Source organism: Podarcis erhardii (assembly GCF_964252035.2).
Source record: "Podarcis erhardii genome assembly, chromosome: 1".
In the NCBI taxonomy this organism is placed as follows: domain Eukaryota; kingdom Metazoa; phylum Chordata; class Lepidosauria; order Squamata; family Lacertidae; genus Podarcis; species Podarcis erhardii.
The window spans coordinates 74,873,036-74,886,508 of NC_138497.1; the positions used below are offsets into that span (position 1 = coordinate 74,873,036).

Sequence of the window (13,473 nt, forward strand, 5' to 3'; positions counted from 1 at the left end):
TGGCAGGAAAAAGGAAATTTGGGATAGAGTGTGGGACCAATGAAGACTCCCAAAAGTAGGAGGCCTGTAGGACTGACAGAACCACTAAAGCAGGAGCCATCTAGCCTATAAGCCAAAGGCATAACTGTTAACCAGATGGTTGGTGCAACATTGTCTTGTAAGAACCATTTTGTACTCGGAGATAAATAGGGCTATTTTATCCAGCCCACAGCTTTATGGGCTTTTCAATGGAGGTGGTTCAAAGTTGATTTAAGTAGCTTTGAAAGTGGGGGGAGGTTTAAAAGTTCACCCGACAGCTCCCAGAGTCTTTTACTGATAAAAGTTGGCAGATATTTTCATAGTTTGAGCCTTTTTATCAGGGTAATTTGATCATTAGAGCTCCTACTCATGCAGCAGAGACTCAGTTGAGACTTGACCTGGCGCCATCTTCCCCGGAAGTCCTCCAGAGGGTTGGTGGTTGAGGCCACCCAGGGACAGCTGTGGAAAGGATTCCTGCACTGAGGGGGGTTGACTAGATGACCCTTGGGGTCCCTTACAACTACAATTCTTTTCTTCTTTTTTTATTAAAGATTTTCTTGATTTACAAAAGTGTGTGCAATGTCTCTCTTTCGTATCCCCCCCCCCCAATGTAACATTTTTACAAATCAGTTTCATTTTACAACTACAATTCTATGATTCTGTGGATCAGCAGCCTGCTTAGCATAAGGCTAGGGATGAGAAGGATAGACTGGTTTCTATTTGGGAATTGTTTGGCTTCTAGAGGGTTATCAAAAACAACTACATACTTGTGACACAAGACTCTACTGTGATTGTTCTGGGATTCCAACTGGATTCCACACCACCAAGTTGTGCATTGCATTGACCTGACACTGATGAACAGAGAACTAAAATACAGAAATTGTCCACTCCTAACCATCCATTAAGTGGCATGGGATATATCCCAAGCCAAGGGCACCTTGGGGTTTTATGTAAAGAATGCATTCTGGCTTATAGAAATGGCCACAGAGTCAAGCTTATTTTACCACTTTGGCAACTCGGGAAGCCCTTCTCTGGAAATCTAGCTGCTCCCTCATTATTCTCTCTTAGACAATCCTTTGTAAATGTTTTCATTTTAAAAGGCCTTGAGTGTGTAATTTCTGCTGCTGTTTAAAAAACAGCTGGCTTGATTGCCATTTCAGATTGCATTGTTTTCTTAACCTATATTGTTCATAATATGTGGCTTTGTGATTGCTGCATTGCATTTTCATTGATGAAAGCCGCATAGGCACCAGCCTTGCTCCAGATGTGTTCCAGCAGCACATACTGAATCAAGAGATCTAGGCCAGCCTTGGCCAATCTGGTACCCTCCAGATGTTTTGGATTACAACTCCCAGCAACACCTACCCCTAGTGTAAGTGTAAATTAAGAGGAAAAAGCAGGGGTGGGGACCTTTTGAGCCTCCAGTCGTTGCTGGAGCATAACGGCCATCATCCCTGGCTATTGGCCATTCTGGCTGAAGCTGATGGGAGTCAGAGAATCAGACAGGAATAATTCAGTGACACAGGTGGAAGGCATAAACTGAGGGAATCACAACCACAGAGTGACTCGGCAGAACAGCAAAGGGAGATAGCAAGGGAGAGTTGAGTTCAGCAGGTTTGGTTAGGAAGAAAGAGGGTTTTCGTTTTTTTTAGATAATGCTTGACACTTGTAATAGTGACTGGTGTTCTCTCCATAGTGAACTAGATTAGGTAGAATATTATACTACTAATTTAAGATCTCATCGAAGCAAAAACTGGAGATTCCTCATACTATTCTTTAGCAAATAGCCCTAACAATTCTAGTAACTATTAAACAAGTATGCAGATGTTGATCATCAGGTTTATTTGTGTATATAGATGTGTAAAAACCTTTTGACAAAGTCCTTCACCAAAGGTTCCTGAGCAACCTTAGCAGTCATGATAAGAAGATGGTTCGTCTTATGGCTTAGTAAGAGAGCAGAGAGTGGGAGGTAATGGAAAAGCCTTGCGGTAGTGGGAAGTAAAAGTAGAGTTCCTCAAGTATCTGTACTAGGGGCAATGCTGTTTATTTGCTCATCGGTGATCTGTTAAAAAGGAACGTTGAATTGGCCAGGTGTTGGAATGACACCAAATTATTAAGGATGGTGAAAAGCCCATTACACTGCAAATATAAAGGGTTCTCTCTAATCCAGATGAATCGACAAAACAAGGGTCAACATAAGGGTAAAGTAATGCACATATCTTCAAATATATACCAAAAGGGTCTAAACTGATGGTGACTAACCAGGAATATGATCTTAGGATCATGGTGAATAATTCAATGAAAACTTAAATTAGCATGCTACAGCTGTGAAAAAAGGTAAATTATATGCTAAGGGTCATGAGGAAAGGGACTGAATATGCCCTTATACACTCATGGAATAAAGTTCTAACTTTTTCTTTAAAAAAAAAAAAAAGAATTTGTGCACCATTTTTCTAATTACTGAAAAGCAATTAATGATTCAATAACAAAAAAAAACCAGCTCTCCCTGCCCCATCTCAAAACAGCTACCACAGTGCTGGAAATACTACAACCCGATAAAATACTACAACTTGATAAAACTGACCAGCAGCAGATTCCAGACAGAGAAAAGCAAGAACGTTGTCACACTGCACGTAATTAATGGCTGGAGTTTCCTGGCACCAGATGTGGTGACAGCCATGTGCTTTGATGGCTTTAAAAGGAGATCAGCTAAAGTGCATGGGGTGAGCTGACTAGTGCAATTGTCTCACTTGGTTGGAGCGGTGGTTGGAGCCATTGCGAAAGGCTGCGTGGTCACACTTTCCTGACTTATTTGCCCCCAACTACTTCCTTCCTTGCCCCCCTCTCCACCCTCCTGCTGAAGTAAAATGGTATTGCCCAGTTCTCTCGTTTGGTTTTTAAATTGAACTGTTACCACAAACATTGGCACTAGTGATGTTGAGAGCAGAAACAATAGTGCTAGCAAGGAGAAAGGACTGGATATATGTATGGGAGGAGGAGGCCTGCCGGTCTGTCTGACCACGCACACATTAATCCCAGTAGCGGGGCATTACAAGCTTCATAAATGCAGTCTTAACCACTCAGCTCAAGCCCATGCTGCCACCAGAATCTCCTCACTGCCTGCCTGCCTTCCCTTGCTGGCTTTCACCCTCCAGACACGACAAGCCGGCACGTTCAAGAGTACAGTGCCTGCCTCACACCCAAAGTGTGGGTGCTGCTAGAGTAGAATATCAATTTATTACAAATATGGAATGGGTATTATTACAAATATGGAATGGGTATGGAATGCCAGTCCACAGAGCAAAGTGGTCAAGTGGGCCTATATCAGTGATGGCTCTGACCTGGAGGAATGCTCTGTCCCATGAGACCAGGGCCCTGCAGGATTTAACTTCCTTCCGCAGGGCCTGTAAGACAGAGCTATTGCGTCCGGCTTTCAATTTGAACTTAGCCTGATCTTTAATTCCCCTTCCTTCCCACCCCCTTCCCTTTTTATGAAGATTACCTGCTCCGGGATCCCACAGCTAATTCTCCCCTGGTCTCCTCGCTGGCCCAAATAGGACTAATTTAGCCAGCTAGCCCTGGTGATTATCTAATGTTTATTGGATGCATTTTCCCTCTAAATTGATTTTTGAATTCTGAATTTATTGTTATCCTTGTTTTATATTGTATTTTATGCTTTTTTGTTGTTGCGTCAATTAAGTGTTTAAAATATGCTGTTGGCCACCCTGAGCCCGGTTTTCTGAAACGGGAAGGGTGGGGTATAAATTAAAAATATATTATTATTATTTATTAAGGTGATCGCACAGATACACTGGTCCCAAGTTGTTAAGGGCTTTATATATTATTAGTAACACATTGAACCTGCCCAGTAGCAAACTGGCCACCAAGGCATAAGTGTTTCATGCGAATAAGGTCTCCATCCTGTCAGCAGTTATAATGCAGCATTCTGCACTAACTGCGGACAATTTAGACTTCAGTGTTGAAGTACAAATTCCATTTGGATTGTACAAAGCAGATCTTTTTTATGCTTGCTGTCATTTTAAAAAAAATATATATTCAAAAAACAGACATACAGAGAACGAACAGACATACCCAAAAATAGACATACAAAAAAAGAAAAAGAAACTTACACTGTACATAAATGAAAACCAATACCATCTAATATGCCCCCATATGACTTCCCTTCACAACCACTCAACATTCTGTCTAGTTATTAATCTTATTAACTTTGCGTTTTTTAAATATTATTCCTTATTTATCTATTTTGTCTGATTATCTACTCTACAAACTTAGTCTATGCATATCAACATATTATCCTTAGAACAGTATTTTTTCATACAGTCCCAAAGCATTTCCATTCCTTCGTTAATTTCTGATTTGTCTGATGTCTTATGGCTGCTGTTAACTTCGCCAGTTTTATAAGTTCACATAGTTTACTTATCCATTCATCTTTTGTTGGGATAACAACTCCCTCCCCATTTTTATCAAGTAATAATCTGGCTGTGGCTGTGGCATATAAAAATAGCCTTTTCTTATCCTGTGGGATGTCTTTCCCCAAAACACCTAATAAATATGCCTCTGGTTTCTTTTCAGTAGAAGTTTTAAACATCTTTTTTAGCTCTTCATGAATACACCCTTAGATTTTTTTAATTTTCTCACAGCCCCACCATACATGAATCATTGTCCCCTCCGCATTATTACATTTCCAACATAGATTGGTTTTTAAGTTATATATCTTGGCGAGTTTGGAAGGTGTCAAATACCACCTATAGAACATTTTCATTATATTTTCTTTAACAGTGTAACAGGCAGTAAAGCTGATGTCCAACCTCCAAAGCCTTTCCCACTGTTCCATATATATTGTGTGGCCGATATCTTGTGCCCATTTGACCATAACTTCTTTTAGTTCCTCATCTTTTAGATTGCATTTCAATAAAAGGTCATAAGTTTTGAATATTAATATCTTATTATTTTTTTAATAATACTTTTCGTAATTTAGATTATTCTCTACAAAACCCTATTTTTTTGTCTGAATTAAATACATTATTTAATTGATGATATTGAAGCCAGTCGGTGAGGTAATGTCTTATCTCCTCAAATGTTTTGAGCTTCAGTTGTCCCTGATCTTCTTTTAATAATTGACTATAATTTGCCCAATTACTTTCTGCATTTAATTTTTTTACTGCAAATGCCTCTAGCGGGGACAGCCACCATGGCGTTTTGGGTTCTAATAATTGTTGATATCTGGTCCACACCTTGCATAGAGCATTCCTTACTATATGGTTAGTAAATCCTCTGTGAACTTTCACCTTGTTGTAGCCAAGGTAGGCATGCCACCCATACCTGTTATTAACACTCTCCAGATCTAATGTATCTGTGTTCTCTAGAGATATAATTTTTATCAATTATAAGATTACCATCTTTTTAACTGTTTTAGAATGCCTTTTTTTCTCAGAAAAATTGCAGATGTGTTTGTCACCTTGGGCAACTTTAGGTGGAAGGGCAGAATATAACACAATAAAACTTATTACAGAAAGCTACACTTTCCAGACTGGCTTAACAATCAACACCTTTTCACAGCGAACTCTGAGAATCATTTCTGTGAGGGGAATCGGGGCCTCCTAACCACTGTCAGCACCCTTAATAAACTACAGCTCCCAGAATCCTTTTGGGGAAGTCATGACAGTTTGAAGTGGTATCATAGTGTTTTAATATTTGCTGTGAATTTGGCCTCAGTCTGGTTCCTTGTGCTTAACCCTGGTTTGTCTTTGCATGCCTGTCTTGCCCTACCATTGTCTGGCAATCATGTGTGTGAGGTCTTGTACACTGTAGGCTTGTGTCCTAACCATGGTCTACACCTGCCAGACTAGGACAGCTACCCCTGTGCTAAGAAGACTGAAACTTTTCCACTGAGCTCAGTTGGGAAACTAAGTACAAGGCCTCAGATGCTTCTGCCACATGAATATTTCCATGTTTGCCATGGAGTAACATCAAGCTGCCAACAGAAGAGTCAGTAACACATATTTTCATTTTGCCACCGCTATTGAGTCTTCAGAGAGAACATGAAACATCAGTATTCTTGGAAATCAATATTAAGCCTAATGCTACTGTCAACTTTATGTGAGGTTAATGGCTTAATGCTAACTCACTAACATTAACCTTGTTTCATTCCTTATCAGAAAACCAATTGTGGCAAAATCCTGTCACTTGGTTCTATGAAAGACTGTGTTTGGAAGTGAATATTTACAGTACTGCACAACAATGGCTGAGCCCACACAATGGTCAAGTTCAAGCAACAACTCAAGGATTATGAAGCCAGGAACAAGCATTGGGACTAAACACTCCCCTCCTTGCATTGTGTATGAGCTTCGGCAATGAAGATTCTTTCTTGGGTTCAGTCAGTGTTTCCCCAGTACATTCAAAACAGGGAATTCTGGCTTAATACTAGTTAAAGAATCAGAAAAATTAGCCATGAATGATGACCCAAGCCTGTCAGGAGCCACTGTGCTGATGCCATGTGTGGTTCAGGACACCACAGTCAAAGAGCATTACGATGGCTAACTCACAACCACCAAAGTTCAGGAAAATTAGCTTGCAACTCAGGACATAGTTATGGCAACAGGCAATGATGGGTGGATTGTGATGTACAAGAAAACAGGCCTCAGGTTAGTTTGCCCTGAGTGCTCACTGGAAGGACAGATCCTGAAGCTGAGACTCCAATACTTTGGCCACCTCATAAGAAGAGAAGACTCCCTGGAAAAGACCCTGATCCTGGGAAAGATTGAGGTCACAAGGAGAAGGGGACAATAGAGGATGAGATGGTTGGACAGTGTTCTTGAAGCTACCAACATGAGTTTGACCAAGCTGCGGGAGGCAGTGGAAGACAGGAGTGCTCTGGTCCATGGGTTCATGAAGAGTTGGACATGACTAAATGACTAAACAACAACAACGAGAGGCACTTTGTTACAGACATTGCTTTTTTCAATAGAAAACAAGGTGCCGGTACTCACCATGAAGTTGTTACAGTAGGTGCCACACTTTGAAAATTTGGGGGGAGGAAGGTTCCCTTGAGTACCCGGGGGGGGGGGGGACGACGGACACTGGTTATAGAGCTGGATAAGTGACGGTGGCAGAGGTGGTGGCTGGGTTCCATTACACAGAATTGGTCTTCAATGTCATTGCTTTTTGCAAATGAATGGAAAGCAGGCCAGTGATTGCTCCTTCCTCAGCTGACCTGTATGGATTAGCTGAGGGCTGTGTATGCATGCACATGAGATTAAATGTATGAGAGCATGGGGAGACAATACCTAATGCTGCTATGCAGCCCCTGGAGAGTTGACCAAGGACGAATATGGCCCTCAGGCCAAGAAAAGTCAGCTACCCCTGGGGTAAATGGTTGAGACAGAGAGACAATAATCATAATCAAGAAACATATACTTTCTAAGTACAATATATGTTTCTGCATTCAAACACTGTGCATTCATGTTGCCTTTTCTAGATAGTAACAATCGCTACAATAAAAGCCAATTCAAAGTTTTGTTTGTTCAGGAGAGAACATTAAATAATTGCATCACTAGCCTGACGTGGGCAACCCTAAGAGCAGCACCAAAAGAGGAGGCTGTGTGGCACAAACCATGGGGATGACAGAATGTGTGTGGACTAGATGGGGACCACTCACCTAGGTGCCTTCCATTTAAGCCATCTGCAGAACCAAATATCTCAGCGCAAGCTCTATGCCAAACATTTAAACAAGCTGTTTCACTTGGAGTGCAGCTGGCATGCAGCGCAGTTGACTTCATGGGCTCCACTCGCCTTGCCCAGGGTGTTATCTGCTCCCGGATACATGGACACACATCTATAGGATAGGCAGGCTCACAGTGGACCAACACAAACTTTAAAGTGAACAAAGCTTAGTCTGTGGGGCTTATACTTTATTGGTTAATCATTACCAAGGCTTGAAAAGAAACTGAATTCTGCCTTCTTTTGGCAGGGTACCAATTGCTAAAAGGATAACTGTGTATACCATGATCATTTACTCTTCGAAGCGGGATTGGCTTTGGTCCCATCATCTCTTTTGTGGACTAGATCTGATAGGTTGTTAAATCAAAGGAATTAATATTTCATCACCTGTTTTCGCTTGAAGGTCTGATTGGATGACTGACCTTTTCTTCTTTCTGCCCCATCAAAAACCCTTCCAACAGGGGTTTACGTCTTGCCTAATGAGGTGTATTGTCAGTGTCACTGAACCATGATAGCCTTTTTATGAACTGTTCACTGAACAGCATCTTTCTGGACTGCAGGCCATCTTGCAAATCGCCATATGGTCCTCTTGGAAGTTTCATTTCAATGATAAAACCCCCAGGAACCGGGGCTGTAATGACATTCCCCCACCCGCCAACGCTACTTCACGTCCTCCTGATTTAAGAGGCCAACACTACTCCCCTGGATTGCAGCACCTTTGGTGATCTCAAGTAATTTTACTTTTGACTATTGTATCAAATCCATTCTGCTACTTCTTGAAATATATTTGTGATATTTTTAAATCATGTGTAGATTGGAGCTGCAGTTCCTCCCCTGCTATTCCCTTGAAGAGGAAAAGTTTCGTCCACTTACAACTCAAGGAAATGAATTAGAATGGGAGTCTTTCTTTAAAAGACTTTAATACCTCTTGCATGCCGTTCCCAAACTGCTCTTTAGTGCTCAATCAGAGCAAACGGCAATTTGGATTTTCTCTAGACTGTAGCTTACTCCAATTTAAAACTAAAGAGCAGGTTTTCCCTGGGAAAGGAGCAGGGCAAGAGGAAAACCACTTGGTCTCATGCGTTTTAAACGCGGGACAAGCAGAAGTGTAGACAAGCCCTGAAATGCAGGATGTTCAAGCACAAAGCACCAAAACACCTTAAATACTAGCAACGTAAGAAGAATCTGCTGCATCAGGGCAATGGCCCATCTAGTCCAGCATCCTCTTCTCACAGTAGTCAATCTGATGAAGAATAGTAGAGGGCATATAAACTAAGCCTTGCTCCTGTGATAAAGAACAGATATGGAGAACTGCGGGGTCCAGTAATTTTTTAATCCAGGTGTTTTTTGCCAACCTGGTGCTCTCTAGATGTTTTGGACTACAACCCTCATTAGCCCCAGCTAGCATGGCTCTCCTGGATTGGGCTGAAGGAAACTGTAGTCCAAAACAGCTGGAAGGCACCAGCTTGGTGAAAGCTGCCATGATCAAAAAAGCCCAAACAATTGAGAATAGGGTACTCTTTTGCTTGCTCGCTCTTTTTCTTTTGTTGGGGTGGAGCATCAAAGGGAGGGGGAGAAATCCTCACTCTGGTAAAGCTGGAAGCCCTGTACGAAACTCCCATCAGGATGCCTCAGACACTTGGTTGCAGATGTAGAGTTCGGCAACTCAACTCCCACTCCATAACCACAGATGGCAACATTTGCAATGACCTGCAAAGATGTATTACGCACAAGTCAGTTAATCTTTGGCAATTCAGTGTAGTTAAGACAGCAAGCTTAGATTAAGTGGTTTTCTTTTAATGAAAAAAGACAGAATGCTTTCATTTTCCTACATGTCCCAGTCCGGATGCAGTTTCAAAACCTATCAAGCAATTGATTCTCTTGTTACTAAGAATGCTAAACATATTAGGATTAATCCGTTCCCTTCGCTGCCTTTTGCAGTCGTCAACTCCTTGAAAGTCGGTTAACGTTTGGAGCCCCACTGTACATATAACCTTTGTTTTCTACACAAAGCCGTTTGAATTTTTTACTCTCAGATGCTGGGTAGAAAAGTTGTTCAATCTTGCAAACACAAACAGAAACCTAAAACCCACCCAATCCCCCAGTAATTCTGTGCTTCCACTAGTTCTCGTGTTAAAAAAATAGCGCAGTGACAATAACAAAACAAAAAAGTACTCGCAGAGAAGCAGCCGTCGCCGACTGCAAACAAAGGGAGCTGAGCCGTGGGCTGGGTGTCATGTTACTCAACCATCTCTTTAAATCGCATGATACTCGCCACCGCCTTCTCTCCTCTCCCTCTCTAACTCCCCCCACCCCCCTCAATTTGCTAAACACAACCGTGACGGACAAGCCACGCTATCCAATGGCAAGGAGAAGGACAGTTTTGGCGCCTTGCCACACTTCGCCTTTCACCCAATAAGGAGCCTGGGGAGGCAGTCCGACGCCCTGGGTAGAATGGAGCGTCTACCAATGGCAAGAGTGTTATTGCAGAGAAATAGTATTATGTTAATCGATGTTTTGCTCGAACTCACTCGGTGAGAGCTTTAAAAAGCGAGGCAGCCCCAGGCAGGCTTGCTAGAAGCGGAGCGAGGCGCGGAAGGTGGGCAGGTTAAGGCGGAGGGGATCGGGGCGCGCGCAGGTTATTCCGGGCCCCCAGCGAAGGGAGGCGGCGAAAGCCCAGCCCTGCTCTCCGGGGTTGTGATTTGGATTTGCCAAGGCGATCGGACCCGCTGCCTCGTCGGGCGAAGAAGGAACCTGCCCGCTCCCTCTTACTACTACTACTACGACTACTTCTACTACTACTACTAGGCGCCGCCACCATCATGTCCAACGTGCACCTCTCGAGCGCCTCGGCTCTGGAGCGCCTGGCGGCTCGGCGGACTTTCCCGCTGCACGCTCGCACCGGGGTGTGCAGGAACCTCTTTGGCCCCGTGGATCACGACGAGCTGAACCGGGACCTGAAGAGCAAGCTGCGGGAGATCTGCGAGGACGGCCAGAAGCGCTGGGACTACAACTTCCAGAGCGACACGCCGCTGGGCGGCCCGGGCAGGCTGCAGTGGGAAGAGGTGGACGGAGGCGCCGTGCCCGCTTTCTACCGGGAGACGCTGCAGGTCGGCAAGTGCCGCTTCCCGGTGCTGGTGATCCGCTCCCAGGCGCCTCCGCCTCCAGCGGGAAGCGCCGAGGCGCCTCCGGAGGCCGATCCCCAGGGGACGGGGGTGTCCTCGGCCCCCTCCCCGCTCAGCTCTCCGGGCAAGACGGCCCCCTTGGAAAGCACTAGGTCGGCGGGCGAGGAGCGCCTCAACCAGGAGAACCGGGCCGCTCAGCTCCACAGCTACTCAGGGATTATAATCAAGCCTGCCCCGTGCGCCGCGGCGGCGCTGAAAAGGGCGTCGTCGGCCAGTGTAGCGCACATCACAGGTAAGCAGCGCCGCCGTCGGATTGGGTTGCACTTGTGCCTGTTTTTTGGGGGGGTTGCTTCCACTTTGCCCCTCCCAGCCCGAGTTATGGGGGCGCCCCACCCCTTCCTCATCTGCGCGGCGGCTTAAAACGTTGCCCGGAGGCGCTGCCTCTGCTTAAAATTCCGCGCAGGTACCCGGGGGTTGGTGGAGCGGGGAAGGAAAATGCTTACGCAGCACATCGCGGCGGCGGCTGCTGCCTCCCCTTTGCGACGTAAACAAACCCCAGCAGCTGCGGCGCCCGCCGCTCGCCGACAGGGGGAGCCCAGAGCCAGGCGCTCGGTGGCGGCGCCTGGGCGAGCCAAGCAGGGCGGGTCCCTGGTGTGCAACGCGATTGTTTTTCTCCCGTTCCTGACCGAGGGTGGGGTGTGTCCCTTTCCAGCTCGAAGCTCTTGGCTCGGGTGACCCCCCAAAAATAACACACACGCACAGAATCCCTGCTAATCCCTCCCTCCCTCTTTCTCCTGGGTCTGATCCGCAGATTTCTTCGCCAAGCGGAAAAGAGTCGTAGACTCGAAAGTGTCCGGGGATCATCCCAGCGCCTTGCCAGCTTCGGTCTCTGCTGTCCCCGCCGAGCAGACCCCCCGGAAAAGGCTCCGATGAACGAGGTGAGCGAGCGATGGGTGCACGTCAAGATCGGCTATTTTTAATACAGTACTTAGAAACGGGTGCAAGTTTTTTTAGGGAGGTAGGGGGGGGTGGTTTCGATCGGCCTTGGGAAGCAGCTCGCCCCTCCTGCTCCGCCCTGCCTCTCGGAGAGGGGCGACCTCTCGTGCGTGACTGGTCGTTTGCAGAACAGTTGGGGCCGCTGCCAAAACTTGGCGGGGATTGCAAGGGAATGGGGAGGTAGCGGAGGCTTGCAAAAGGAGCCTCTCCTGACTGGTCAGCTGGGGGTGTTCCTCATTCTTCTCCTCCGGGCCCCCGATCTGGAGTAACTTCCTGATGGTCAGATATTGCATGGGGCTCGCTTGCTTTTTCTTTCTTTTTTTAAAGCCATTCCGCCCCCTCCTCCACCGCTTTTGCTGACTCATCAGCTGCTCTTCGGGGGAGGGGAGAGCGCGGAGGAGGAGGGGGCGGGCGGGGGAGTCTCTTTGTATCGGCCAACAACTCCGTCCAGTTGCGACGTCGCCCGGGAGTCCTCTGTGCAAGTTTGTGCTATGTATGCGCTTGCTCTTCTCTTGCAGATTTTGCACTACAACACCGAAGTGATTGTTTCCTTGGAAACACAAGAGCTTGAGAGGCCCTTCCTCCTCCACACGTTAAAAGGGACTGGCAAGAGAGACCCAGAGTAGGGAGGAAGAATCCCCTGGTTGTGTGTGTGTTTTTCTTCTTCTTCCCCGTTTTGTTTTTTTCGTTCCTCCTCTTCTACTCGTGCCCCAGAAGGAACTGCTTGTACCTCCATGTAGCAAAAGTGGCCCGACTACAAGCCACCTGACGGAGCAGTGTTAATTTACAACTGTGCAATGTATTACGTTTTATATATATTAAAAATGTATTATGCCTAATGTGAGTACACTGGCCAGAAGTGTAAAAGCTTTAAAGTCATTTATATAAATGTTTAATCTCTGCTGATCTCTCAGTGCAAAACAAACAAAAAATGTATATTTGTAAAAAAACAAAACAAAAAAAACAACTTAAGAGTTATACTAACTTATATTTTCTATTTATGTCAAGAAAAAAAAAAGCGGATAACTTTGGTTGACACCCAGTAGTCTGTTTTGTGTGTTTGGTTTTTGTTTTTCTTATTTGGTTAAGCCAAAGGGCACTATATATTTGCTTTTTTGTTATTTACAAAAATGTAAATTTATTTTTATAGTGGGTTTTTTTTTGCATTCACAAAATGTAGCTATGAATCAAAATTAGTTATTACTTGAAAATAAATCTGATACAATGGTTCCTGAGCCGGTCTGTACCACTGCCACTGCAAATTTATGCCACAATGTTAAAATAAAAAGGAATCAAATGTCAATAAGCTGCCTTGGTGTTTATAGCTTTTATTCTTATCACTCTGTGATTGGAACCCCCACCCCAGTGCACACAATTTTATTTTCTTTGGCTTCTTAAAATTCAGTAATTTTAACATCACTGTTAATATTATGCAATAACGGTCATTGGTTCCTTATGTAAGAGCAGAACTGTCGGCCTCTGTGTACTTTGAGAGCAAACCTGATGGATAGACTGACATTAGATTAAAGTTATGTTCACCTCACACCTGATTAAACAACTTGCATAAGAAAGTTTGGCTGCAGACGTTGTACTG

General features: G+C 44.7%; 1 protein-coding gene across 1 annotated transcript; it reads left to right on the top strand.

Moving 5' to 3' along the window:
* Positions 1–10,309: 10,309 nt before the first annotated feature.
* Positions 10,310–13,185, top strand: CDKN1C (cyclin dependent kinase inhibitor 1C). Its single transcript, XM_081839617.1, has 3 exons — positions 10,310–11,175; positions 11,695–11,821; positions 12,398–13,185. The coding sequence occupies exons 1-2, from the start codon at positions 10,581–10,583 to the stop codon at positions 11,814–11,816; spliced, it is 717 nt and encodes a 238-aa protein (XP_081695743.1). The 5' UTR covers positions 10,310–10,580; the 3' UTR covers positions 11,817–11,821; positions 12,398–13,185.
* The last annotated feature ends 288 nt before the right edge of the window (positions 13,186–13,473 follow it).